Source organism: Pocillopora damicornis, chromosome 14, assembly GCF_964200805.1.
Source record: "Pocillopora damicornis chromosome 14, jaPocDami1.2, whole genome shotgun sequence".
In the NCBI taxonomy this organism is placed as follows: Eukaryota; Metazoa; Cnidaria; class Anthozoa; order Scleractinia; family Pocilloporidae; genus Pocillopora; species Pocillopora damicornis.
The window spans coordinates 15,765,829-15,790,465 of record NC_142683.1 but is presented as its reverse complement, the minus strand read 5'-3'; the positions used below and the strand labels follow the sequence as shown (position 1 = coordinate 15,790,465).

Here is a 24,637-nt window from a genome sequence, read left to right as displayed (position 1 = left end):
TGAACAAATTAAAATGGCCGGTTTAAGCATTCTTCTCCACTGAATATACAGACGCGTATAGATGCGACTTTTATGGTGGATGCTCTTGCTTCTAGAAGTTTTGAATTAACATCAAAGAGGTCTTCTACATCGAATGGGAAAAGTGCGCTCTAAAACACCTTAAGTACGTCGATAATTATTATTGTAACCCACGGTACTTTTAGTGTTGTTTTGAGGTTTTTTTTTCTTAAGTCGGTGTATTTATCACGTAGCAGTCAAGTGAAAATCCAAATTGTGCTATGAACACTTGCAACTTATATGACAGTTTTATGTAGCGGCATGCAGACGCATGTAAAAGTTGTTACTATATAAGTTGAAAAGGAGATAGATTAAAGGACGTTTGTGCCAATGCACACGCCCAATGAAAGAGGGACTAAAGCAAGTAATCGATAGCAAGTTCCCTTATAGGTTATCTCCGAAAAGCGCCTTTTCCCCGTTGTTGTTCTTCAATTAAATACGAAATACATTTATGTCAGCCCCGCGCGTTAAGATGGTAGCTGCGTTAAAAAAAAAAAAATTAAAAAAAAAAAAGATGACGTTTATTTAAAATTGACCGTGCCCACTAAAAAGGAGAAGTTGCAATATTTGTGCGCACAAACTAAAAATAATTCATTATAATTGAAATGGAAATGCGAATTTTGGGCATATACTCAGTTCTTTAAGCGGAGAGGAATTGTACAAAATAATTACTTTACTATCTCGTGCGGTAAAAAAACGATACCTTCGTTCACAATTTAAAGCCTGCCATCTTTGGATAACGCCTTCATTTTAATCTCTTCAACAGGCCAAGGTGATTACCGAATTAGTCCCATTTTAAGTGTGGGTTGGATTTTTATGGAGTTTAAACGATGACGCGTTAACTTCGTGCCGTTGCAACAGTGTTCGGCAACCGGCCTACCGGCGTTGACTGAGGTTGAACTTTCAAAAAGAAATAATAAATGAACAACAGTAATAAAAAGATGTACCAAATAGTGGAGGGTTCCAATGGGGTGATGGCTGGTAAGTTTAAAGGATAAAATTGTGGCCACTTTACGGCTAACGGTTAGGTTTTTTTCCCTTACGGTGGTTACCAAAAGTATTTTTACTATTAACGTTTTTGACGACTACCGTTTAAAACTTTATCGTGAGGCCTTGCTCTAAAGCTGCATACTGACGTAAGGACTTATTATTTTCTTCTCCTTGTTGGAGTCTAGTCAGCTAGCAATAGCGAGAAACGGGTCTAAATTTCGATGATTTTGTGAGTTTCTTATTTTGTAATTGACTACATCACACTTATGCGAAGTATCTTTTTTTCACACGGTTGTTTAGAACAAATGAATAAAACCCCTTAGGGTGACCTCATCGTTAACAAAAGCAATTAAATTATTGCTAAGCGCGAGGTAAAACAGCCTATTGTTTAAACTTGCGACTTCCTCATCAGTGCCTTTTGTAAGGTAAGTGTGACTTTTTTTTCATCCTTTGTTATAATGGAGAAGTATGTTTGCCGTCGTCATAACAGACCAGAAACAAAGGGGGTAAGTTTCTAAAGAAACTCTGGTGCTGCGTCAGTGGGGGTAACCAGGTGATTTGATAATATTAACTAAGTTGAAATTGTAAATTGGCCACCTAAAAAGTTCAAAAGCTGACGTTTCGAGCCTTAGCTCTTCATCAGACTAATGAAGGGCTAACGCTCGAAACGTCAGCTTTTGAACTCTTTACGGTGGCCAATTTATAATTTCAACTTAGTTGATATTACCAGAAACAGAACAGTTTGTAATTACATTGATAACGACGATTACTAACAATTTAGGTTTATTCATAAAAACATTGGGTTGTTATGTACTCCCATGTAGGATAGAAGATATATTTGTATCTGGTGTAAATATTATCTGCGTGTGCTGGGCTAGCTTTTTGTATTTCCAATGGTAGAAAATTTATCCGATCAAATCTGTTGAACTCACCGATCATTTTTTTCTTAATTAATAACAAGTTGTGAGGAAACAAAGTCTTTGTTTATTGAGTAACAACAATTGGCGCTAACCGCACGGCTCCTAAAATACAACAACGCTCAGTAAATTAAGGCATTTCGTGTAACATCTGTATGGATAAGGATAAATGGGTTGATCTCACCAACCTTCCTTCCTAATTAAAAAAGAGTTATGAAGAAACAAAGTCTTTGTTTATTGATTCACCGCAATAAGCACTTATCGTATGGCCCCCAAAATACAATAACGCGCAATAGATTGAGGCGGTTTTTTTTATAACATCCGTTTACAGGATTTTTCAGCTATGATTCACTTACATAAGAAAGTAAACTGAGGTTAACGAATGTGTAGTTATATTCTCTCCAATGCTAGAGGCGACACGTGTTGGAATAAAGGAGAAACTACAACAATACGTCTTTCTTTGTGCTGCCCACTAGTCTTCGTTAAGGAAAAAACTATTTTGAATTCATGTTATGCAGGGCAGGGTTTTTATTCGTTTTACTTTGTTTTTTTTATGTTTTTTTATGTTTTGTTTTTTTTTTTAACAAATTCAAATTCGTGTCAGACTGGGTTGGTGCGAGGCTGCGTGTCGGCTTTTATTTGGTGCGGGATGCCTTTGATCTGTAACCAAACCGTTAGACCGTCTGTGACAGTGGGACAAGGGTGTTCAGATAACGGGGAAAAATGCATTTGTCAAATCGTTTATTATCACGTGAAACACAGCGCAGCAAACGAACAAATCGAGCTTACTCATACTGAAGAGGGGGAAATTGACGAGTGTGTTTCCCATAATTCTTAAAAAAACATATTTGACTTAAAAAACCTAAACATTTTTGTATCGCTTTCAATATTTGTCCTCGTAGCTATCTTTCCTTCCATAACGTTTTTATCTTAAACATTTTTCCTGTAAGTGTACTTCTGTTTCCCAGAGGTATTTTTCAAATGTAAATAACTAAACTAAACTGGAGGTTGACTGAAAACTCAAAAGTTAGTTAGCTTCCAGACTCTTTATTTTTTCAATTCCTCACTCGTTACTAACCCTAAAATACAACAACGCTTTGACATCACCGGCACGCTTCTATCTTAACAACTGCGTGAAGAGATCTTTTCTAGTTAAGTAATGTGCCAGATAAGTGCTAAGAGAGGTATTACATACAGCAAAAAAAGCGGAAGATCTCAATGAGAAAGTACTGAAAATGTTTTCCATTCAAAAATACTTCTTAAATTTTATGGTTAGTTTGTTCTGTGCTTATCATATTGCCTTTTCTTCTAGTGCATAAACGATTTCCATTTTTTGCGTTATCATTTGCGACCTCGATACCTCTCCTAGCTAATAAATGGAAAATTACTTGTCTTCTTGTAAAAGATAATATGTCAAGACAAACTTGACAATCATAATATCTTCTGGGTCCATGTGATCCAGTTCACAGCGCGGGATATTTGCTGCTACTTCCCCCTCCTTTATCTCCTTCGCCGGGAAAGGGAAAACCTTCTCCTCGCAGGAATCAGGCATCAATACTATTCTGTAGACATAAAGCGTAAAGTCATTAATGATTTGTGGTGAATCATGATAAAGTTGATTTTCTTTTTAACAGTTTTTAGGTTCGGAGACATGGTTTTAGATTTCCTAACTCCTGTATGGAAAAATTACGATATTGATGGTCGTTGTAAAATACGCCAACTAAATGCAAGTACTTTGGCTTATCAGCAGCGATCATTTATCCTCTGTACTGCGTTCCAGAGCGAGAATCTATCCTTAATTACAAAGATGAGTCCCTAACCTCGTTCCTACTACCACTGCCGTCACTGCGGACACCAGTTCCAAGGAAAGTCCTGCAAATCGTATATGCGCCCTCCACCTGTTCCCATTCGGGCACCTGTACTCAGTGCTGAATAGGTGTGACCCCTTCACGTTATTCCATTTCTCTCCCCTCCAGCGGAAGGAGAACACTCCTCTTTCTTCCAAAATCCATCTCGGTTTGGCTCTCTGAAATGAAACCGAATGTTCAGTTCATGTTCATGTGATATCTTTTCTCATTATTTTTATAATTCTAGCGTCTCACCTTGAAATGCATTAGGCCCCGCAGACGCTGGACCTCCCCTTCCTGCAGAACACTGTGGGTGGCGGCTGCATTTGTCGAGTGTTGTGGCATGTTCTTCTGCTTTATTATGGCAGTGCAGCCAGTCACCGCACAGCGGACCGCTCTTTCTGAGCACTCGCTTAAGTGCAGTGTTAAGTGGAGCCTGCAAAATAATCAAAATAAGGACCAGGGATGAGCTGGCTAGTGAAACTTTTGGATATTTTGTTGGCCTTAAATAACCATTTGACTGTTGATTTCTTAATTAAACCGACAATATCTTACCGTGGAAGGCTTGTTCCGCAGCTTAGTGGGCACAGTACCCTCTTATTTGAGCAAAGGGAAGCAGTATGCTCCTCGAAAGATTCCCTGGTAATTTTTCTACCGCATTGCTGGCAAGGGAGTTTGTGCTTTGCACATTGCGCAGTGTGTGCTGCCATCCTCTCCCTTGCCACCATCTCTCCACAGCCATCATTGGCACACGCCGTTTGAAATTTTCCACACCTTTTCAAGTGCTGCTCGTGCTCGTGAAATTTTCCTTTCCATAGACAGCCGCTCTTATTACACTTGACATTAAAGTCTCCAATGATATCGTCGAGTGCGACATTGACGTGGAGGGTAACGTCTGTTCCGATCGGTGCTTTACAAAGTGGGCATTTGGGGAAAGTCTCAATGCCTACGAGTGTCGCGAGGCAGTGTCGACAGCCCGAATGCCCACATGCCAGAGTGACAGGCTTAACCATTGTTGATAGGCTTCAAAGTAAAAGATAATCAAGAGAGTTTAGTACATTTCCTTACAAAACTAGTATTGATAAGTCAAGTAATTCCTTCAAAGAGGCCCCTGCTAGCAAGGAATTCAGTTCAAACAGCTACAATTGTAAAAGTTGTCGAAGGAAAGTGGAATTTAACCATGGAACAATGATTCATAACTCAGAGTCAAAACAAACGCAGAACGTAAATCTGTTATTTGACAAATTACTATTTCGTCTAATTGGTCAAATTCCTGAGGGATGAGCAACATTTCTCTCCTCTCAGAAAGACAACTGCTGAAGTATAAACTATTTAGTACAGCTCGATCACAGAAGTAAGCAAGTGTGCGTTAATGATTTTCCTAGCGTTAATATTTAAACATCTCGTCCTTTTGCCAAAAGAAAATTACAATTTCGCTTATGATCTCTTTTCCCAGGAAATGCGAATATAGTTCCACAGTTAAAAAGAACTTCTGCCTTATGAATGCTCTGAATGCTGTCGGTCGTTCTCCTTAAATGTCAGGTTAAGCCTTGCTTTATTGCAGATTTTCACCTGACATCTTCAAGCTGGGTTTGGAAACCAGCGCAATTTGAAGTTCAGAGTTATGGTGGATGCTTGGCATACAGCTCTGCGTTGTCGAAAAATATAGACTTATCTGTCGACTTTTGAGCCTTTTTAGGAAATTAAGTGTTAGAAAATGTGCTTTCGTACATGTTTGTTGTTTCAGTTTAGATAATCAGTGGGCTAGATAGCCAAGTAAATTCCAGATTTTTTGAACTATTTTTCAGCGGAAATGTTGGTGAACCAAAGATACACCCACGACAATTGCGACTCGATATTAGGCTCTGTAAATTTGCGCAAAACATTTCGACGAATATCTTAAGTTTGGGAAAACAAAGAGACCTAAAAATTAAAAAAGTTCTTCCTTAACCTATCTCCTATGACATTTAAATTTCTTAACTACTCCACTGAAGATCTCTCTCTCGATGGGTGACAGCGAAAACGATCAGTTGCTGAAAGATAAAAATCATCACAAAACAAAAAAGACTTACCATACAGAACAGTTGAATAGCGCTCCGGGAGGAGAAGTAAACTCAAAATGCTCATTAGACATAGCGAATCTGGCAATGAATAAAGCAGCGAAGTGATCTAATCCAAGCAAAGTTTGCTTTTAGTGAAAGAACCAAGACTAACTGATAAGTAAACGATGTTTATAACCTTGTGAACCTCAATGGGAAATGTGTATTTCCTGGACAATTTGACACGTATTCATCAATAACAATTGATACTGATCTGGCAACAATCGATCTGCGAAATGACAGTTACCCAGGGTCAAGTTCCCTGTTCAAACAATCAAGTTTCCATTCTGCATGTGCGAGTGTGTGTGTGTATGTGTGTGTGGACATCATTTCCTGGAAAAGGGTAACTTGCCCGTTTCATGGAATTAAAGAACAACTAAACGAATAAAAGGGTGCGCTTAGCGGCATTTGCGGCAAACGATCCTAATATTGTTTAACTATCAATATAAATGTCCCGTAGCGACAGGCCTAGGTGACATGGGTGTGCCACGAAACAAAAGCCTTTTATTAATACGTATACACGTCGGTCAGTTTCATTTTCGGCGTGGTTTCGCGTCATCCTTGGGAATATTAGTGCAGCAAGGAGTTAAGCATTTTAGATTAAGTGTTTAACTCCACGAGATGAACCATAGCAAGCGCGCTTTCCAAAGAACTGTTGTCTTTTTGGATAAACGGCACAGAAGCGTGCCAAACAAGACTGAGCTGGGCAGGCTCGCTACCGCCAAGCGGATTTCTGATATATCGTTTACAAAGAACGACAGCTCTTCCCAAATCGGAGACTTACTGGTGAGAGCATTTCCTCCCCTTACAGGAAAAGACCTTAGCAGGTAAGTGCTGCTGCCTTCATAATCTGTATCGTAGGGTAGAAAATGGTTTCAGAGAAAAGAGTGAAAAGTACCGTAATAAAAGCAGCGAAATGCCGAAAAGGGGCAAGATTGGATGTAAACGTGGATGAGAGAAAACTAAGGTTGCTAAAATGTTCCTTTAGATGTCTTGCAACATTGAGAAGCTGTCGCCAGTAGACAGGATAAGCATCGGACATAAAAAACATTTAAACAGTTTGCTTACCCGTTTAAAAAAAAAAATCTATCCGTTTAAAGTTCCCCGGAAAGCTTTGGACTGTTTGCCTAACATTCTGTAATAGGCAGTTCGAAGTATCAATCTTGCGTTCGCTCGATACTCGCCGGTTCTTGAAATACAGAAAGACCGTATCTTATTTTGGTTTTATCTTTTGTGTGATCATAGTAAGCGAGTTTCCGTCGCATCCTTTGACAAACAAGTTAAATCGGCTACTCTCTTTCTGTTTATATCATCTTGATTCATCATTCTTGGTTTTATTGACAATCATTTTAACGGCCCCGCTTGGTGCGTGACACCGATTCGACCTTTTATTTGCATTGGAACTTCATTGCGTTATTTGACCTTGAAAGGTCTCGGCTTCAGACAAGGTGGCGGCATTGCATATGCAAATTTGTTTCGCGAAACTTCCGAACAGGAAGAAATGAAGTTCATTTTCAATACTAATAAGAATAAACAAAGGAGAAGATTATGAGTTTCTCGTGACACCGATTCGACCTTTTATTTGCATTGGAACTTCATTGCGTTATTTGACCTTGAAAGGTCTCGGCTTCAGACAAGGTGGCGGCATTGCATATGCAAATTTGTTTCGCGAAACTTCCGAACAGGAAGAAATGAAGTTCATTTTCAATACTAATAAGAATAAACAAAGGAGAAGATTATGAGTTTCTCGCGGTAGCCGTTCAGGATATTCAGCAGCGAAACTATTCTCAGTAAATTGCGCTTATTTCATGAATGTCACACGAAAGCGGCAGTAATTAACCCAGAAATAAAATGCGCAAGTATATGCCAGTTATTACTTTTCAAATTATCATGCTCAATATTTTCGCTTTAAAGGATAATTATCCGTTGTCACTCTGAAAGTTTTTCCGCAGAAGATCTCGCCAGCTCAACCACAGCCGTTAAACATTAATTTTAAGCTCATCGTTTGTCAATTTTGGTCAACCGTTTCTCGGTTTAAGCTATCCGTTTTTGGACTTTGGTCAACTGTTTAACGTTTCGGGCTGACCGTTTTTATTTTTGGTCAACCGTTTAACAGTGTGAGCCATCCGTTTTTGAACTTTGGTCAACCGTTTAACGTTTCGTGCTATCCGTTTTTAGTTTTGGTCAACGGTTTGAAGACCTAAGCTATCCGTTTTTGGACTTTGGTCAACCGTTTAAATTTTTTGCCATCCGGTTAAGCGGTTATGGCATCCGTTTAAACGCTCGAGTTAACCGTTTACTATCCGTTTACAACCGTTTTTCGAGACCGTTTAACGGAAAAGCGTTAGTGTCCGTTTTCCCGTGGAGGGTCACATTTAACTCTTACTTATCTAAATCCTCTAAAATTATTAAACACTTAAAAACAGCGTGAGCTGCGGTAGCATAATAAGTTATTTTATGTGTCTTCGTGACAGACACTTTCATTGCTATGGTCTAATTTGTTTTTTTTTTTGACAAATTTTCAGAACACTGAAGAGACGACTAACTTGGAGTAGTCACTGGTAGGTGCAAAAGTCATAAATTAAAAAATAGAGGTTTAATTCTCGATTTCAGATCTGAACCCTTTAACTCCAGAGATCTGATTACGAATTCTCCCCTCTCGTTGCTACACATTTCCTTGTAAACCACTTGTGAGAATTTGGTGTTTTTAAATCAACATAACAACATCTACCTGATAAGTTTAGGTATTCTCATTACTTGTTAGCTAGATCATGAAGGAATATTATAGGGAGAAGTTAGAAGTTAATCACTCCTGGGAGTTAAAGAGTTAAATGATGACCTCTGTTTTTATTTGTAACTGTACTTATTTTAACATTGATCTGGTATCCTTACAATATTCCCCTTTCCTAATACCTCCAGGGCCACTGTTGACAAGCTCTTCCTAAGCCCTGTCCAGTGTGACCTGGTATCCTTAGATCATTCCCCTTCGTAATCCCTCCGGGCCACTGTTGACCAGCTCTTCGTGAGAAGTGTCCAGTTGGACCTGGTATCCTTAGATCATTCCCCTTCGTAATCCCTCCGGGCCACTGTTGACCAGCTCTTCGTGAGAAGTGTCCAGTTGGACCTGGTATCCTTAGATCATTCCCCTTTGTAATCCCTCTGGGGCCACTGTTGACCAGCTCTTCGTGAGAAGTGTCCAGTTGGACCTGGTATCCTTAGATCATTCTCCTTCGTAATCCCTCCGGGGCCACTGTTGACCAGCTCTTCGTGAGAAGTGTCCAGTGCTACCTGGTATCCTTAGATCATTCCCCTCTGGTATCCTTAGATCATTCCCCTTTGTAATCCCTCCGGGGCCACTGTTGACCAGCTCTTCGTGAGAAGTGTCCAGTTGGACCTGGTATCCTTAGATCATTCCCCTTTGTAATCCCTCCGGGGCCACTGTTGACCAGCTCTTCGTGAGAAGTGTCCAGTTGGACCTGGTATCCTTAGATCATTCCCCTTCGTAATCCCTCCGGGGCCACTGTTGACCAGCTCTTCGTGAGAAGTGTCCAGTTGGACCTGGTATCCTTAGATCATTCCCCTTCGTAATCCCTCCGGGGCCACTGTTGACCAGCTCTTCGTGAGAAGTGTCCAGTTGGACCTGGTATCCTTAGATCACTCCCCTTCGTAATCCCTCTGGGCCACTGTTGACCAGCTCTTCGTGAGAAGTGTCCAGTTGGACCTGGTATCCTTAGATCACTCCCCTTTGTAATCCCTCCGGGGCCACTGTTGACCAGCTCTTCGTGAGAAGTGTCCAGTGCGACCTGGTATCCTTAGATCATTCCCCTCTGGTATCCTTAGATCATTCCCCTTTGTAATCCCTCCGGGGCCACTGTTGACCAGCTCTTCGTGAGAAGTGTCTAGTTGGACCTGGTATCCTTAGATCATTCCCCTTCGTAATCCCTCCGGGCCACTGTTGACCAGCTCTTCGTGAGAAGTGTCCAGTTGGACCTGGTATCCTTAGATCATTCCCCTTCGTAATCCCTCCAGGCCACTGTTGACCAGCTCTTCGTGAGAAGTGTCCAGTTGGACCTGGTATCCTTAGATCACTCCCCTTTGTAATCCCTCCGGGGCCACTGTTGACCAGCTCTTCGTGAGAAGTGTCCAGTGCGACCTGGTATCCTTAGATCATTCCCCTCTGGTATCCTTAGATAATTCCCCTTTGTAATCCCTCCGGGGCCACTGTTGACCAGCTCTTCGTGAGAAGTGTCCAGTTGGACCTGGTATCCTTAGATCATTCCCCTTCGTAATCCCTCCGGGGCCACTGTTGACCAGCTCTTCGTGAGAAGTGTCCAGTGCGACCTGGTATCCTTAGATCATTCCCCTCTGGTATCCTTAGATAATTCCCCTTTGTAATCCCTCCGGGGCCACTGTTGACCAGCTCTTCGTGAGAAGTGTCCAGTTGGACCTGGTATCCTTAGATCATTCCCCTTCGTAATCCCTCCGGGCCACTGTTGACCAGCTCTTCGTGAGAAGTGTCCAGTTGGACCTGGTATCCTTAGATCATTCCCCTTTGTAATCCCTCCGGGGCCACTGTTGACCAGCTCTTCGTGAGAAGTGTCCAGTTGGACCCGGTATCCTTAGATCATTCCCCTTTGTAATCCCTCCGGGGCCACTGTTGACCAGCTCTTCGTGAGAAGTGTCCAGTTGGACCTGGTATCCTTAGATCATTTCCCTTCGTAATCCCTCCGGGCCACTGTTGACCAGCTCTTCGTGAGAAGTGTCCAGTTGGACCTGGTATCCTTAGATCATTCCCCTTTGTAATCCCTCCGGGCCACTGTTGACCAGCTCTTCGTGAGAAGTGTCCAGTTGGACCTGGTATCCTTAGATCATTCCCCTTTGTAATCCCTCTGGGCCACTGTTGACCAGCTCTTCGTGAGAAGTGTCCAGTTGGACCTGGTATCCTTAGATCATTCCCCTTTGTAATCCCCCGGGGCCACTGTTGACCAGCTCTTCGTGAGAAGTGTCCAGTGCGACCTGGTATCCTTAGATATCCTGGTATACTTTGACCAGGCTCTTCTTATGTATTCTTAATTTTTTTTTCAAAATCCAGCTAGACAGTAAGCTCTATACGTTGTCCCCTTACCCTTCTCCTCATCCCAAAAAACTGTTATGAAGTATCCCCTAACCTTAACTCTAACCTGATGTTTTTAATTTGTGGTTAATATTAATACTTAATCGGATACTTCATGACAAATGTCATTTTTTGCTATGGTTATTCCCTACAATGTAAAGCTTTTTTCCTGATGAATTGCCCCACCCCCCAGCCTTCCTTGTCCCCTTAGTCCACTTATGTATTCTGCAGTGTGCTTTATTATTTTTATTTTTAGTTCATTATAATGATGGTCATAACTCATTCTTCAGACATTAATTTGAAAAGTAATTTGGGTTTGTTAGCTGTGAGATTTCTTCACTGTTCCAGGATTAAAAAAGTTAAGAATCAAATGATTTATGACTCCATTTCTTATGGGTCCCTTTAATCTTCCTGGGTGTGTTGCAGCTGGCCTTTCAACTTGTTCTCTAGTTATTGATAAAAGCAAGAAGGACATCATTTGTGGAGTTATCTTCCTCTCCAGAGTTGATGGAATCATTGTCATTCTCATTGTTACTATTTGTATGGCTTTCAGTTTGCTCTACTTATCTTCAGCTATGTTGGGGTTTTCACTGTCTTGCAAGGATTGTTTACATGTTAAATCTCTTTCCTTCAGTTGTGTTTGCAAACCAGGGCCTTCAGGATTCATTTGGAAAAGCCAATACCTTGCAAAAACCTCCACTGTGTAGTTCTTAGTGTTGTAGATATGTTAGTCAAGTCAATGTTTCTTGAGGCACTTTACCCCCTCTTGCAAAATTGTTTACCTTTGTACATTCTTCAAACCAATCTTTCCCAGCATAATCAGGGAGACTTTTTCCTGTGTTTTTGTGGTGGTTTCTTTTTTGTTCTCCTTTGGCTGCTCTGCTCTTTTCTTCTTATTGAACTGCATCACCTTGATATGCTGGAGGTTATCAACCACACATGTTGCCTTCATGATCCCTTGCTTTTCAATTTTGAGGCAAGGATAACAATTTCCTCACTTCTTGCAGAGCAGATGAAGTGTGTCGAGTTCAGGATGTTAAATGCAACACAGGATACAGACACTTGGAGAGAGAAGCCAAAGTTATTGAAGCATATTCAAGAAATCTGCGAAGACACCACATCAGAAAGAAAAGAAGTAATAAAGAAAACTATCGAAAATCAAAAGGAAAAAGAAAAGGTTCGAAATCGACATGTTACTAGAACAAAGTAATTGAGGCGGAAACCTGCTGGGTAATAATCTTCCAATATGTTTACTGCACCCTCCTTGCCTTGCTGTCCCTGAAAGAGAGTAGATGTTGAGAGTTTTTTGCTTGCTGTTTGGTCAAGATGTGACATACCTCGCACAGCTCTTGTGAAGATATCATTTCAGTTATGCCAAGAAAGCAGAACTACCACAAATATCAGGCAAGAACTTAGCAATAAAGTCAAGATGTGACATACCTCGCACAGCTCTTATGAAGATACCATTTCAGTAATGCCAAGAGGGTCAAACTACCTCAAACCTCCAGAAGTCAGAGATTAAGAGTACTCCTTCATGTATCCTGAAGAGTATGGCATAGATGAGAAGTACAAAAGCAACTCTCACAGATGCACAACAGTGAGGAAGAGCTTGACAATGCTAAAGATGAGGGATATTGCGCACATCTAACCCGATAAAATGTCTTTTAATAAGAGTACCTAGCTTTGAAAATTGTTGTGATGGAAACAGCCATATAAGTGCAGAACACATATTATTAAGCTGACAAAAGCATATAGTACATGTAGTGTTATCTAAACAGTACAAAATCCATGAAAATCCACAATTGCTAAGATACTTTAAAAATTGTTGGGAAAACAGTACAAAATCCATGTAAAATCCACAATTGCTAAGATACTTTAAAAATTGTTGGGATGAAAAGTCATGCAAATGCAGAGGATGTATAATTATATGAGCAGAAGCATGTTTCTATACTTTTTGTTTGTTTCTGAACATGTAGATATATCAAAATAGTATGAAATCATGTAAACTCTACAAATACTAAGATACTTTGAAAATTGTTGGGATGAAAACAGTCATGCATATACTTTTTGTTTATTTTTGAACATGTAGTGTTATCTAAATAGTGTAAAATCATGTAAACTCTACAGTTACTCAGATACTTTGAAAATTGTTGGGATGGAAACAGTCATGCATATACTTTTTGTTTATTTTTGAACATGTAGTGTTATCTAAATAGTGTAAAATCATGTAAACTCTACAGTTACTCAGATACTTTGAAAATTGTTGAGATGGAAACAGTCATGCATATACTTTTTGTTTATTTTTGAACATGTAGTGTTATCTAAATAGTGTAAAATCATGTAAACTCTACAGTTACTCAGATACTTTGAAAATTGTTGGAATGGAAACTGTCATGTATATACTTTTTGTTGATTTTTGAACATGTAGTTTCACATAAATAGGATACAAAACTCTACAATTACTGAGATATTCAGTGTGACCTCCCTCCTTCCAACATCTGATTTAGGGGGATGGTTCCCCCTCAAAGCCATTATTTTTCTGTAGACTCGTCTCGGACCCAACCCCTCCCACCTCCTCAACCCTAAGGAGTCCAAATTGTATGAAAGTGTTCATAAATGGGCCATTAGATTATTTAAACTCTCTGGATAATACTTCCCAGCGGCACCTACACGAGGGTGATATGCCACTCATCCCATGAGTGGCATACTACCCTCTGCCTATGTTTCATTGCAGGTGTCATTCAAAGGAAACTACCCCTCAGATGAAGAGGAACTCTCAGAGACAATGAAAGGTAAACACAAAAGTAAATAGATTATGATGACCAATGTTAACACCACCAACTTCATAATTAGTCTTAATAACTCTTACTCATAATAACTCTTCTTCTTTATCAAACTTCCTTGTGCAATGTTTGTGCCATGATGAAGCACAGTGAGGTACCTGTTTCTTCCAGTGAATTACCAAAAACATTTAAATTGTTTGTTAATTTTATTTGAGGGTACATCCCAAAATATTTCCAACAAGCCCCTTAGTTTGTTATTTTTATCATCAGTTGTTAGTATCTACACATGACCAACCCTCATTTTTGCCTTTATTCCAGTGAGCACATTACAACATTCAACTAATCTCTCATTTTTTCACCTTTTTTCACATGGAAACAAAAGATGATGACCATGAAAAGAAAGATGAAGGAGCCAGGATGGAGAAAAAAAAGAGAAAGGACCGAAGATCTCACAGGAATCGAAAGGGAAAGAGAAAAAGGGAAGATGCCAAACACTAGAAATAAGTTGTGTACCATCACTCGTGATCAGTACTACCAGTAAACTTGATCATACCGAGACAAAGGCAGATCCAAAATTACTACTAAATTCATTTTATATGTACCTCACCTAACCATAAGTTCACAAGTGTAAGCCATTAAATGATATTCTATTATAATTTAAGGGTTTTTTTTGTTTGATATACTGGCTATGTGTAAAGGTACACAACTTTATTCTCCACCTTTTCATTTCAAGTAGTATATAGAAATAGATAACATGTACAGTGGAAACTTGATTTAATAGAGTGCCAAGGGGCTGGAGACATTGGTTGGCTATATTTAGGGTTTGCTATATCGAGGTTCTGTGGCATTTATATTACTGTAACTTTAGCTGGGCTGAAACAGAAGTATTGTTTGTCATATCAAGAACTTCGTTGTATAGAGGTTCGTTAAATCAAGGTTCCACTGTACCATTAACTTACTATTTCCTACTTAACCCTTTAATCCCTAAGAGTGACTAGAATCCAATTTCTCCTGACAATATCATCCTTCAATCACACATAAGGTCATGAGAGTCTAGGAAATGATCACCAACTGGAGAAGTTCTTAATTACTAAACAAACTCTCCTTGTCAGCACCTGTGTAAATGTGTAAGTACAGTATGGAGAGTGTGCATACTGATGTTAGAGTGTAGAGGGTTAATGTTGAATGAACACAACACAGCCTACAGTACAACAATGTCTACATTCATTCAGAAAGTGCACTGTTAACCCTTTACACCCTAACATCAGGAGGGGATATTCTCAATACCAGTCTTTATACATTTCCCAAGTGTTATAACAACAAAAATTAGTTTAACAATCAAGAGTGTCTTAAGCTGATGAACATTTCCTTTGTTTTTGTTACCTGAATGTGTAATTCAGGGGTGATGTTGTAAGGAGAAGTTTGATGCTAGTCACTCATAGGGGTCAAACGATTAATCATAGCCCTTAAGTTTTTTAAGAAAGTTATTCCCTATAAAGTTGTGTTCATTCAGTTCAGTTAAGATCCATTACACAATGCCTCTGTTATATTTAGGCAGTAAGTATGTTGACTGAGTCCAGAATCTTAACCTTTTGACTCCCAAGATCTGATTGTTAATTCTCCTTTCTAGCTGCTGCATATTTCCTTGTGTATTAGTTACAAGAATTTGGTGTTTTGATCAAGATGACAACTTCTACCTGATAAGTTTGAGTATTCTCATCACCTGTTTGCTAAATGATGTATAAGTGTTATTAATAGGGAGAAGTTACATGTCAATCACTTCTGGGAGTTAAAAAGTTATCAATAAGGCTGTAAGGATTTTCTGCTAAGATCTTGACTAAAGGATCATCACTATATCTCTTACAAAGAAAAAAAAATTGAAATACTTAAGAGGTTGTCTCTCTTATTTCCACCCGGTCAATTTCATGTCAAAAATAATTTTCCCTGATATATAGGGGTCAGAATATGTTAAAGTTTGCCTTTTCAAATATATGGAGAGGGAAATTCTAACTTTCTTAGCAAACTAGAAAGGTTGTTAAGGGATCTGATATAAATGTCGTGGCTTAACTATGCAAATCAAATATTTTACAATGTTACAAAATATGCGTATTATTCAATTTCCGAGATGTTGTGATAGTCCCTACCAACTGGTGAAATAATTATGGCCCCTAATGCAGCCAGAAAATTATTTCAAATCAAACCAAATCTAACTTAGTTCTTTCATAAGTATAGTCTTTCTGTTGACAGAGTTGAAGGTGAAATTGGCAGGGTGGAAATGAGAGAGATGGCCTCTTAAGCTGTAAAGATCTAGTTCTGGATGCCTCAGAATTCCTTGTTAGTTGTCAGTGTAGATGGGCTAGATGTCACCAAGGCTACATTTTAATAGTGAGACAACTCAACATTTTGCAACTCGCTAAGGCCAAAGGAACATCCAGTGACAGACAAAAATCCTCATGTTTACAAGCAATTAAGTACTTTTCCCAAGCTGCAAGCCTAAATATTCAGCTGAGTGTTTTGTCATTAGGAATGAGAGTTTGAAAAACACAGTTTAGTACCCATATTACTTTGCTCAGAAGTATTACCTCCAGCTCGAGGTTTTCGAGATACAAGTTTGCTTTAAAAGGTTGCTACTTTTGGTTAGTTCGGTAAGAAGGAAAGGAATTGCGTTGCACAGTGGTTGAATGGTTTATAAAATCTTGCTCTAAACCAGTTGTTTTATTTGTTTTTAAAAAAGTATACATATATCACTGAGCGTTCATCTAAAAGTGACACAAGTTTATCTAAAAGTGACACAAGTATTCCCCTGCGTAGTTAACCATAAAAATTTTACATTTTACAATAAACTAAGGATTACCAAAAGTTTGTTCTTGTCTGTATTAAGTCCCATTCCAGCGAAGTTTAAGTTTAAGTTTATCCTTTTATACCCGAAATGACTACACCTGACCTGGGGTTTTCGTGCTTTGGGAAAATTTCTGTTTCCAATACATTTGCTCCCACTTCCTTTTACACCTTCCCTTTGAATGCTATCTCTGAATCTTAACGAAAACTTACGAAATACTCACCTAATGACCAAGGTTCTTGCAACAACACTACCTGCCATCGTCCTCCTCAATCAGTGTTTGACTCTTTCCCAGTCTTTCTCGTTAGTACTGTAACCGAGCTCGATTAGTTATCGAGCTCGATTAGTAATCGAGCTCGATTAGTAATCGTACTCGATTAGCAATCGAGCTCGACTTGTAGTTATCGAGCTCGATTATCAAACGTCGTTTGCTTATCGAGCAGGAATGGTAATCGAGTACGACAAATCGATATCGAGCTCGGTTGCCCAGATACTAAATGTGATCCGAAATCTCCAAATTATCGATTCGAATTAGTGCAAGCGCTGATGATCGTAACACTTTCAGTTTCGTTTGTGTGTCATATGCATTTGGAACATGCACACCGGAAAGTGTTTTGCGCTAGCTTTCATGTCTGGATTATGTGTTAACTTAAATTGCTCCCGTATTTGAGATGCATTTAATCAAAAAGCGATAAACATTTCCAGCGTATTTCATGTGTTTATGTTCATTATTTTATACTTTGAAAGTAATTTTTTCTTTTTGATAGACTGCTTTAAGATTGTCCTTCCAAACTGTACTGTTATACTGATTTCCTTGTTAAATATTGAGACAAGTTGATTTTTCTTCAAATGTCAGCTGGTGATTTAATGGAAGCGTCCTTTCAATGAACTGAATTCCAGTTTTAGGAATCCAATTTATCAGCTGGTAATGATGGATTGGTATCTGAGTAAAGTTTTACCTTTTGTCCTCTTTTAATCTATATATGATCAATCAATGATCACATTAAAACTGGTTTAGTTCTGCATGTGGCTGCACGCATCCAAGTATGTGTCTGCTGATAATTTATGTTATCACATGGCAAAGTAGGCTTGAAGGAAATAAAAGGTTCTGATTGGTTCTTACTTGGTCAGGATTTTGCCATACACAGTATCCTCTCACCATACAGACAATCACAGAGCATGTAAATTCAAAGCAAACTAGTTTAGTCCAAGTGATGCTAGTGCATGAAAATTACCTTGCTTTCTTGAGCTGTACTGGGGAATATTGGCAGCATGCCATTTCTTTACTGCTGCAATCTTGGGCCAATATTCCCCAGTAAAGCCCTGGTGCTTAACTGGGTAGTTAGAAGTTAGAAATGGCTTTTGTAAAAGTAATGTACACTGTACATGTATCTCTGGCTATTTTGAATTCCAGTACAATTGATTTCCTTGTTACTCTTTATTGAATTCATTTGTACATGAAGACAGCTAGCAAGGATTATTTGATATTTTAAAAACAAGCCATCTTGATTATTAGGAGAATTAAAGTTAGCATCAAAGACAAATCAATTTTGAGCACAAAACAATGTAAACATGGAATGAATACAAAAACAATCAGTGAAATGTACATATACTAGTAAACCACAAATGTCTTCACCTGTACCAAATTGAAATCCATTTCAACATACATCAGCATGTATAAATGTACTGTAAATATTTCACTGTTTTTCCAGCAATAAGTGTAACAGTTGAACCAGCACTCACCAATATGAATATGGGTGTCAGCTCAACTGTAGGAAATTGAATTAAAGAAATATATCTTTTATAAGTTTTGACCAGTAATCCCTATTTAAAAATCAGATGAGATAATTTTTCTTTGGTGTTGTAAAATTTGTTTCTTATGAGAAAGGATTCAGTGTAAACTCTCCCCTCTTGTGGAGACATGGTGGTCTTATGATTAGTGAAGTTGACTCATGGTCAAGAGGTCTGCATTTGTAGCCTAGCCTGGCCTGTGCTGGACTCAGGGTCAAGAGGTCTGGGTTTCAATCAATGTGTTATGTTCTTGTGCAAAACACTTAATTCTTACAGTGTTTGTCTCCACCCAGGAGTATAAATGGGTAGCAAAAATTGGTCAGGGAAACCTGATAAAATGCTAGGGGGGTGGGGGGGGGGGAATAATGGGGGAATGGACTTGCATCCTGTCCAGGCTTGGGTAGTAATACTCCCAGTTGCTTCCTGTGAGGAAGCCAGGATTAATTAAAGCTCAGGTCCTGGATGGGCTACTTTTCAAATGTGACCTAACTACCCACCACCTCTTAGTTTAAATGATTTAAATTGCTACTGTTACAAATTATATAAACTTGAAACACACAGATGTTGATTTTTGCCCAATTTATTTCAGTCAATTGGGAATGTCTTTTGTAAATCTTGAAAGTTATTGTAATGAGAAGTGAATTAATGTTCATTTACATATTAATGCTTGTTTTCTTCAGTATTGTATGTATATGTATGTATGTATCTTTTGTTCTTTTACTGCTTTAAATTTGCTATTAATATTAATTGCTTGTGATTTTGTGTCTATGTATCCCTCCCATTCTCAGAAGGGAAAAAATATTTAGTTTACAATTGGGTAATTAATGTTGAGCTAATTTTTTACCATTTGCAACCATCTTTTTTTCAGGCCAGGATGACTTAAAACAGCAACTTTTTGTAAGAAGCATCCCCTCACAGTTGCTATGGCAAAAGAAAGAAGTCCAATTAATGTTCCATCTGAAAATGAAGACTTACCTGACAAAGAAAATGCTCCAGATTTTGATGAGGACACTTTACGAGGTGAGCTAGGTTCAACTTTGGCTTCAGTCATTGTTAAAACATTTTCTATTCCACCAGTTTCAAGAATGTAAGCAGATGTGGAGAATGATATTAATACACTGCATGACCACTTTAAAGGATGTTTGGCCAGTCATGACTCTCTTCTATGATTACAATATGTTGTTCATTGACTGAGAGGATCTATGACATATATCTGTTATTTTCTTTTCTCAAAGTTCAAACCAAGTACACAAAGTTATAATAAGTAAAGACTTTATTTGATCATCATATAACATTCATTTCGTAAGTTTGCATCATACATGTAAGTACCATCATCATCACCATCATCATCTTTCCATTATATTATGCAACAATCCATTGAAAGTTTCAACTTCCCCCAAGCAACCAATTTCCAGTAGAGTGCAAGTGTTATATCATTGAATATGGAGGTGTTTAACCCTTGACACCCTAACATCAGTATCCATATTCTCCATACTATTCTTTGTATGTTTCTTGTGGTACTGAAAACGAGAATTCATTTGAAGATCAATGCTTCTTAGGTTGGTGATCATTTCCTTTATTCTCATGAGCTTAGTGAATGATTCAGCAGTATTACTGTAAGGAGAAGTGAGATGCTGGTCACTCTTAGGGTTTAAAGAGTTAAGGTAGATAGTGAACTTTCACTAACAAATGGCTCAGAAGAAAAAAGTCTACAAGGTCTAGGTTTTAAAGCTTGGTCAATTAGTTGAAAGTCAGGTTGCTTATTATTATTATTATTATTATTATTATTATTATTATTATTTTTTATTTTTTTATTTTTTTTTGGCCTAAAAATTGTGTGGGGCATTTAAACACATTATTAATTTTGCCTGTGGAATAGGAATTTTAGGAAACCAAAAGTTTAAATGCCTAAGGGTTTGCTTCTAATTGAGTGATGCTTAATTCTCATCATTATTATTACCACTGTTGTCAACCAAATTATTAACATCATTATTAAATATTAATCTCATCTTCTTTATCATTATTCTTATGATTTATATAATAACTGTTGAAGGGGGGAGGGGGGGACTGCACACATCCTCCAAGCTTTTCAGGGGATGGTAGAGTCAGGCAGGTGCAAAAGTGGTAGCTGGTACTAGAGGAAAAATCTGCAGATTTTAAATCTCCAGATCTTGGCAGCTGACTGCTTATGCACTAATTAACTACAACCACAGGTAATTATTAACTACAACCACAGACTTTGACACAAATTATTTTTTATTTTTTCTTTGCAGCCGCAGCTGATGTTTATAGGAATGAGGGTAATGAGGCCTTCAAGAAAGGAGATTTCATCAATGCTATTCATTTTTACACCAAAGGAATTAAAATGAACTGCAACGAGAAAGAACTGAAGGCCAAACTGCACAACAACAGGGCAATTGCACATTCTAAACTTGGTAAGATGATGAGAGCTTTAATATGCATTTTTTTTCTATTTTGAAGCTATTGAGTTGTCAGTAGTAGTTTTCTGAAAAAGGTGATAATTTTGAATGCATGCCTGGAAAAATTTACATCTTATCTTGGCCTCTCAAATATACAAAGAAGTAACCTCTTACCCCAGATATCAATGAGCATCACAAGTTTTTCCCAAAATTATAGTAATGGTGTTCTGTCACGCGTGTCACGCGTCTAGCGTTACCACACAGTTTAGCATTGTAGCAAGGTGTCATGGTATTGATTTTCCATGTGATTTAGGGATTGTCATTGTATTGTCGTGCTCGCTGGTGAAAACCCTTTCTCGTTTCACCGCGAAAATTTACTTAATAAATCTGGTTACACTGGCTGATGAAGGATTCTTATGGATCAGGGTCCAAAGGATCAGAACAGTGAAACGAGAGACCTTTCGCCAGCCGACGAAGGCGATAATCATGATAATGTCAACCTCATGGATATGGAACTCGAGCCACAATTAGAAGACGAAATTCCCAGTGCAGCTGACCTTCTGGCAGGCGCCTGTAATATTTCATTCGCTACTTACGAAGCAGACCTTGAAACCTCGAGGAAAACTACTCGGCCAGCCGAAATCGACACGCTTCCATTCGTAAACAATGTGAACCAAGATGGCGTCGAGCAAAAGGAGGATTCCACGCGGCCGAGACGAGTTTCGAAACCCAGCGTCAAACTGATAGCCAACAGACTTCAGACAGATACGTCGAAGCTCGAAAGGTTATGGCAAGCAACTGCCCGAACGATTTCTCAGCTCCAGGGAACTCCGGACTCCGTCGAAGCTCTTCGTAAAGCAGTAGGAGATTTACGCTCGGCGTTCAACGAATATCAGCTCGTTTGGGTCTCTTTGATGGACTTCACGGCGTACACCAGCTCGCCCGAACAACGTCAGGAACGACAAACGTTGGAGGAAATCATGAGGACTCGAAAAGAAATCGTTCAAGTAGCAATACAGGAAGGAATAGATCGCAAAAATGACCTTCTACAAGAATTAGGGTCGGCTTGTTCTGGGTCGCGTGCTTCTAAGACGTCAATTTCATCTAGTGCGCTACGAGCCCATGCGAGAGGCGAGGCGGCCGCAGCACTGAAAAAGGCCGAAATGCAAAGGAAAATAAATGAACTTCAGTCTAAATCTGCGATGGCTCTTGAACTTGAAGAGAAGAAAAGACGAGAAGACGAACTGGCCTTTGCAAGGAGAAAACGGGAAGAGCAAGCGCGCCTGGAATCCTTACGCGTCGAACAAGAGGCAGCTGCAGCGGTGGCGCGAGCCAAGGCCATTGATGATGAGCTCGGGTTCGGTAATGAGTATCAGCTACCAGATCTACCCGTTGAAGAACCCCGTAAGCGTGTTGAAGAATTTATCAGCAGCCAACTGGGGGAATCTAGTCCTCGTGGTCAAAAACCTAGCGCACTACGATTCACCGCCCCTGGTTTCACGGCTAAGTCTGTCAAGAAGGAAAAGCAAGATCCTCTAGAGGAGCTGAACCCAGGAGCATCGCCCTCAACCCCTAGCCAAACCGTAAAATTCTCCAATCCAGCTGACTGCATGGAATGTTTTATTCAGTTTATGGCTCGAAGGGAGCTGATTGCCAACAAAATCGAAAAATTTGACGATCGTCCGGAAAACTTCAATACTTGGAAGGCAGCTTTCAAGAATATGACAAATGATGTAAACATCACTGCAAGTGAGGAGCTAGCCCTAATGTTGGAGTACACCACTGGTGAGTCCAAAAGACTTGTGCAACGGCTACGCAATGCTTACGTAGAGAATCCGACTGCGGGGGTACGAGAATCGTGGAAAAAGCTGGGCGAACGTTTTGGCTCGACCGCAGTTATTACCAATGTGCATCTGAACAAACTCACAATGTTCCCTGTGTTGGCATCCAAGGACAACAAAGGTCTGCAAGAATTGGGGGACTTACTGTTAGAGTTGCGGTGTGCAAAAGAAGATGGTGGTCTTGCAGGCCTCAAAATCCTTGATGAACCCGCCTTCCTGAAACCAGTGCTCGCGAAGCTACCGGAAGAACTCCAAGGAAGGTGGCAAAGGCACGCATACCGTTTCAAATCACAGCATGGTGTTGACTACCCCCCTTTTAGGGAGTTTGCCTCTTTCATTCAAGAGATTGCACAAGAACGGAATGATCCATTCTTATCCATGGAGAGTCACTTGGAGAAATTTCCTGTCAAGCCTCTTGTCAAACCTCCAATCGGACAAGGCTTCACAGCATTTAGGACTGACATCACAGACCCTGCACTCAAGAGCTCAACTAACCGGGACCCTGCAAGATGGTGCGTCATTCACAAATTATCGCATCCGCTTAGCAAATGCCGTGCCTTCAGGGCCATGCCCCTCACTGAAAGGAAGAATTTGCTTAGCCAACACCGAATCTGCTTTCATTGCCTTGCCACAACTAATCACCTAGCAAAGGATTGTGCGACCCAAGTCAAATGCTCTGAGTGTCACAGTGATAAACATGTTACAGCATTACACGCGGGACCCCCCAGCAAACCAGCAGCAGAAGAAGTAGAGCTGAAAGATGCCCACCAGTACGGCGGGGAGCCTGCAGTGACATCTAGCTGCACAAAGGTGTGTGGAAACACAATGGGAGGCAAGTCTTGTGCAAAGATATGTCTTGTGAGCATCTACGCAAACAGTCAACCTGAGAACAAAATTAAGGCATATGTGGTCATCGATGATCAAAGCAACTGTTCGCTCGCCAAGCCAAAACTGTTTGATCTGCTGAACCTGGGTGGGAAGGCAACACCTTACACGCTAAAAACGTGCTCAGGGACAAGTCAGGCCATGGGAAGACGCGCCCACAACCTTGTTATCGAATCCTTTGATGGCACGCAGAGTCACACGCTGCCCATCCTCACTGAATGCAACGCTATTCCAGACAATAGAGAAGAAATTCCAACTCCCGCAGCGGCCAGAGCCCACCCCCATCTGGAAGCTATCGCTGAGAATATCCCTGAGCTAGACCCAGAAGCTGAAATTCTCCTGCTTGTCGGAAGAGACGCACCGCCCCTTCACAAAATTCATGAATCGCGAAACGGACCCAGGAATGCACCATGGGCTCAACGCCTCGACCTGGGATGGGTGGTGTTAGGAAACGCCTGTATGGATGGCGCTCATAAGCCCACTGAGATCTCATCTTACAGGACACAAGTTCTCGATAATGGTCGACCCTCCTTTCTGCTACCATGCAGCAACCGGCTTTACGTTAAACATGGTTCACATGCAGACTTCACAACTTATTTGGAAACTAGTCAAAAGAAAGGAACTTTCATCAAAGGGAGCTTTGAAGATGGACTGGGAGACAATGTCTTTGCATGCACTAATGATGACAACAGACCAGGAATGTCAGTGGAGGATCGGAAGTTCATTCAAATCATGAACAGTTCATTAGCCAGGAACGAATCTGGTAGCTGGGAGGCGCCCTTACCTGTCCGTGAGAAATTTAACAAGCTTCCCGACAATCGAGAAGATGCAGTCAAGCGCCTGAGGTCAACTAGACGAACACTTGACAAAAAACCGTTGATGAAACAGCACTACTTCGACTTCATGCAGAAATTGCTCGAAAAAGGTCACGCGGAACCTGCACCAAAAGCAGAATTAAGCCCTTCTAGCCCACGCTGGTATCTTCCTCACTTTGGAGTGTACCACCCCCAAAAACCAGATAAAATTCGTGTGGTTTTTGATTCTGCAGCTGAAAC

General features: G+C 40.0%; 3 protein-coding genes and 1 long non-coding RNA gene across 9 annotated transcripts in view; 2 read left to right on the top strand and 2 right to left on the bottom strand.

Moving 5' to 3' along the window:
* Positions 1-20,955, top strand: part of LOC149034691 (hsp70/Hsp90 co-chaperone CNS1 homolog) — a 52,294-nt gene extending 31,339 nt beyond the window's left edge. The window contains exons 2-3 of one of the 2 annotated variants that reach the window (XM_089194436.1): positions 19,305-19,456; positions 20,710-20,951. In XM_089194436.1, coding sequence (XP_089050562.1) covers positions 19,360-19,456; positions 20,710-20,915 — 303 coding nt within the window. In that variant the 5' untranslated portion in view covers positions 19,305-19,359 and the 3' untranslated portion in view covers positions 20,916-20,951. Of the gene's footprint in view, positions 1-19,304; positions 19,457-20,709 lie in introns of both variants that reach the window. The other variant, XM_089194437.1, reaches the window with a different exon arrangement.
* The window catches only part of LOC149034685 (uncharacterized), a 340,415-nt gene that overhangs the window by 239,752 nt on the left and 76,026 nt on the right, over positions 1-24,637 (bottom strand). The gene's annotated exons all lie outside the window — the stretch shown is intronic.
* Positions 2,992-16,959, bottom strand: LOC149034692 (TNF receptor-associated factor 5-like). 2 transcript variants are annotated; one of them, XM_089194380.1, is made up of 5 exons: positions 16,869-16,959; positions 4,367-4,834; positions 4,067-4,247; positions 3,785-3,990; positions 2,992-3,526 (listed from the first exon to the last, which is right to left on the bottom strand). In XM_089194380.1, the coding sequence occupies exons 1-5, from the start codon at positions 16,904-16,906 to the stop codon at positions 3,349-3,351; spliced, it is 1,071 nt and encodes a 356-aa protein (XP_089050506.1). In that variant the 5' UTR covers positions 16,907-16,959; the 3' UTR covers positions 2,992-3,348. The 2 variants fall into 2 exon arrangements, with proteins under 2 accessions (XP_089050506.1, XP_089050505.1); XM_089194379.1 differs by lacking the exon at positions 16,869-16,959 and adding an exon at positions 5,884-6,451.
* Positions 6,532-16,665, top strand: LOC149034693 (uncharacterized). 2 transcript variants are annotated; one of them, XR_016183077.1, is made up of 4 exons: positions 6,532-6,737; positions 8,436-8,471; positions 13,758-13,815; positions 14,189-16,665. It is a non-coding gene; the product is annotated as an uncharacterized LOC149034693 (long non-coding RNA). The 2 variants fall into 2 exon arrangements; XR_016183078.1 differs by having other exon boundaries at positions 12,031-13,815.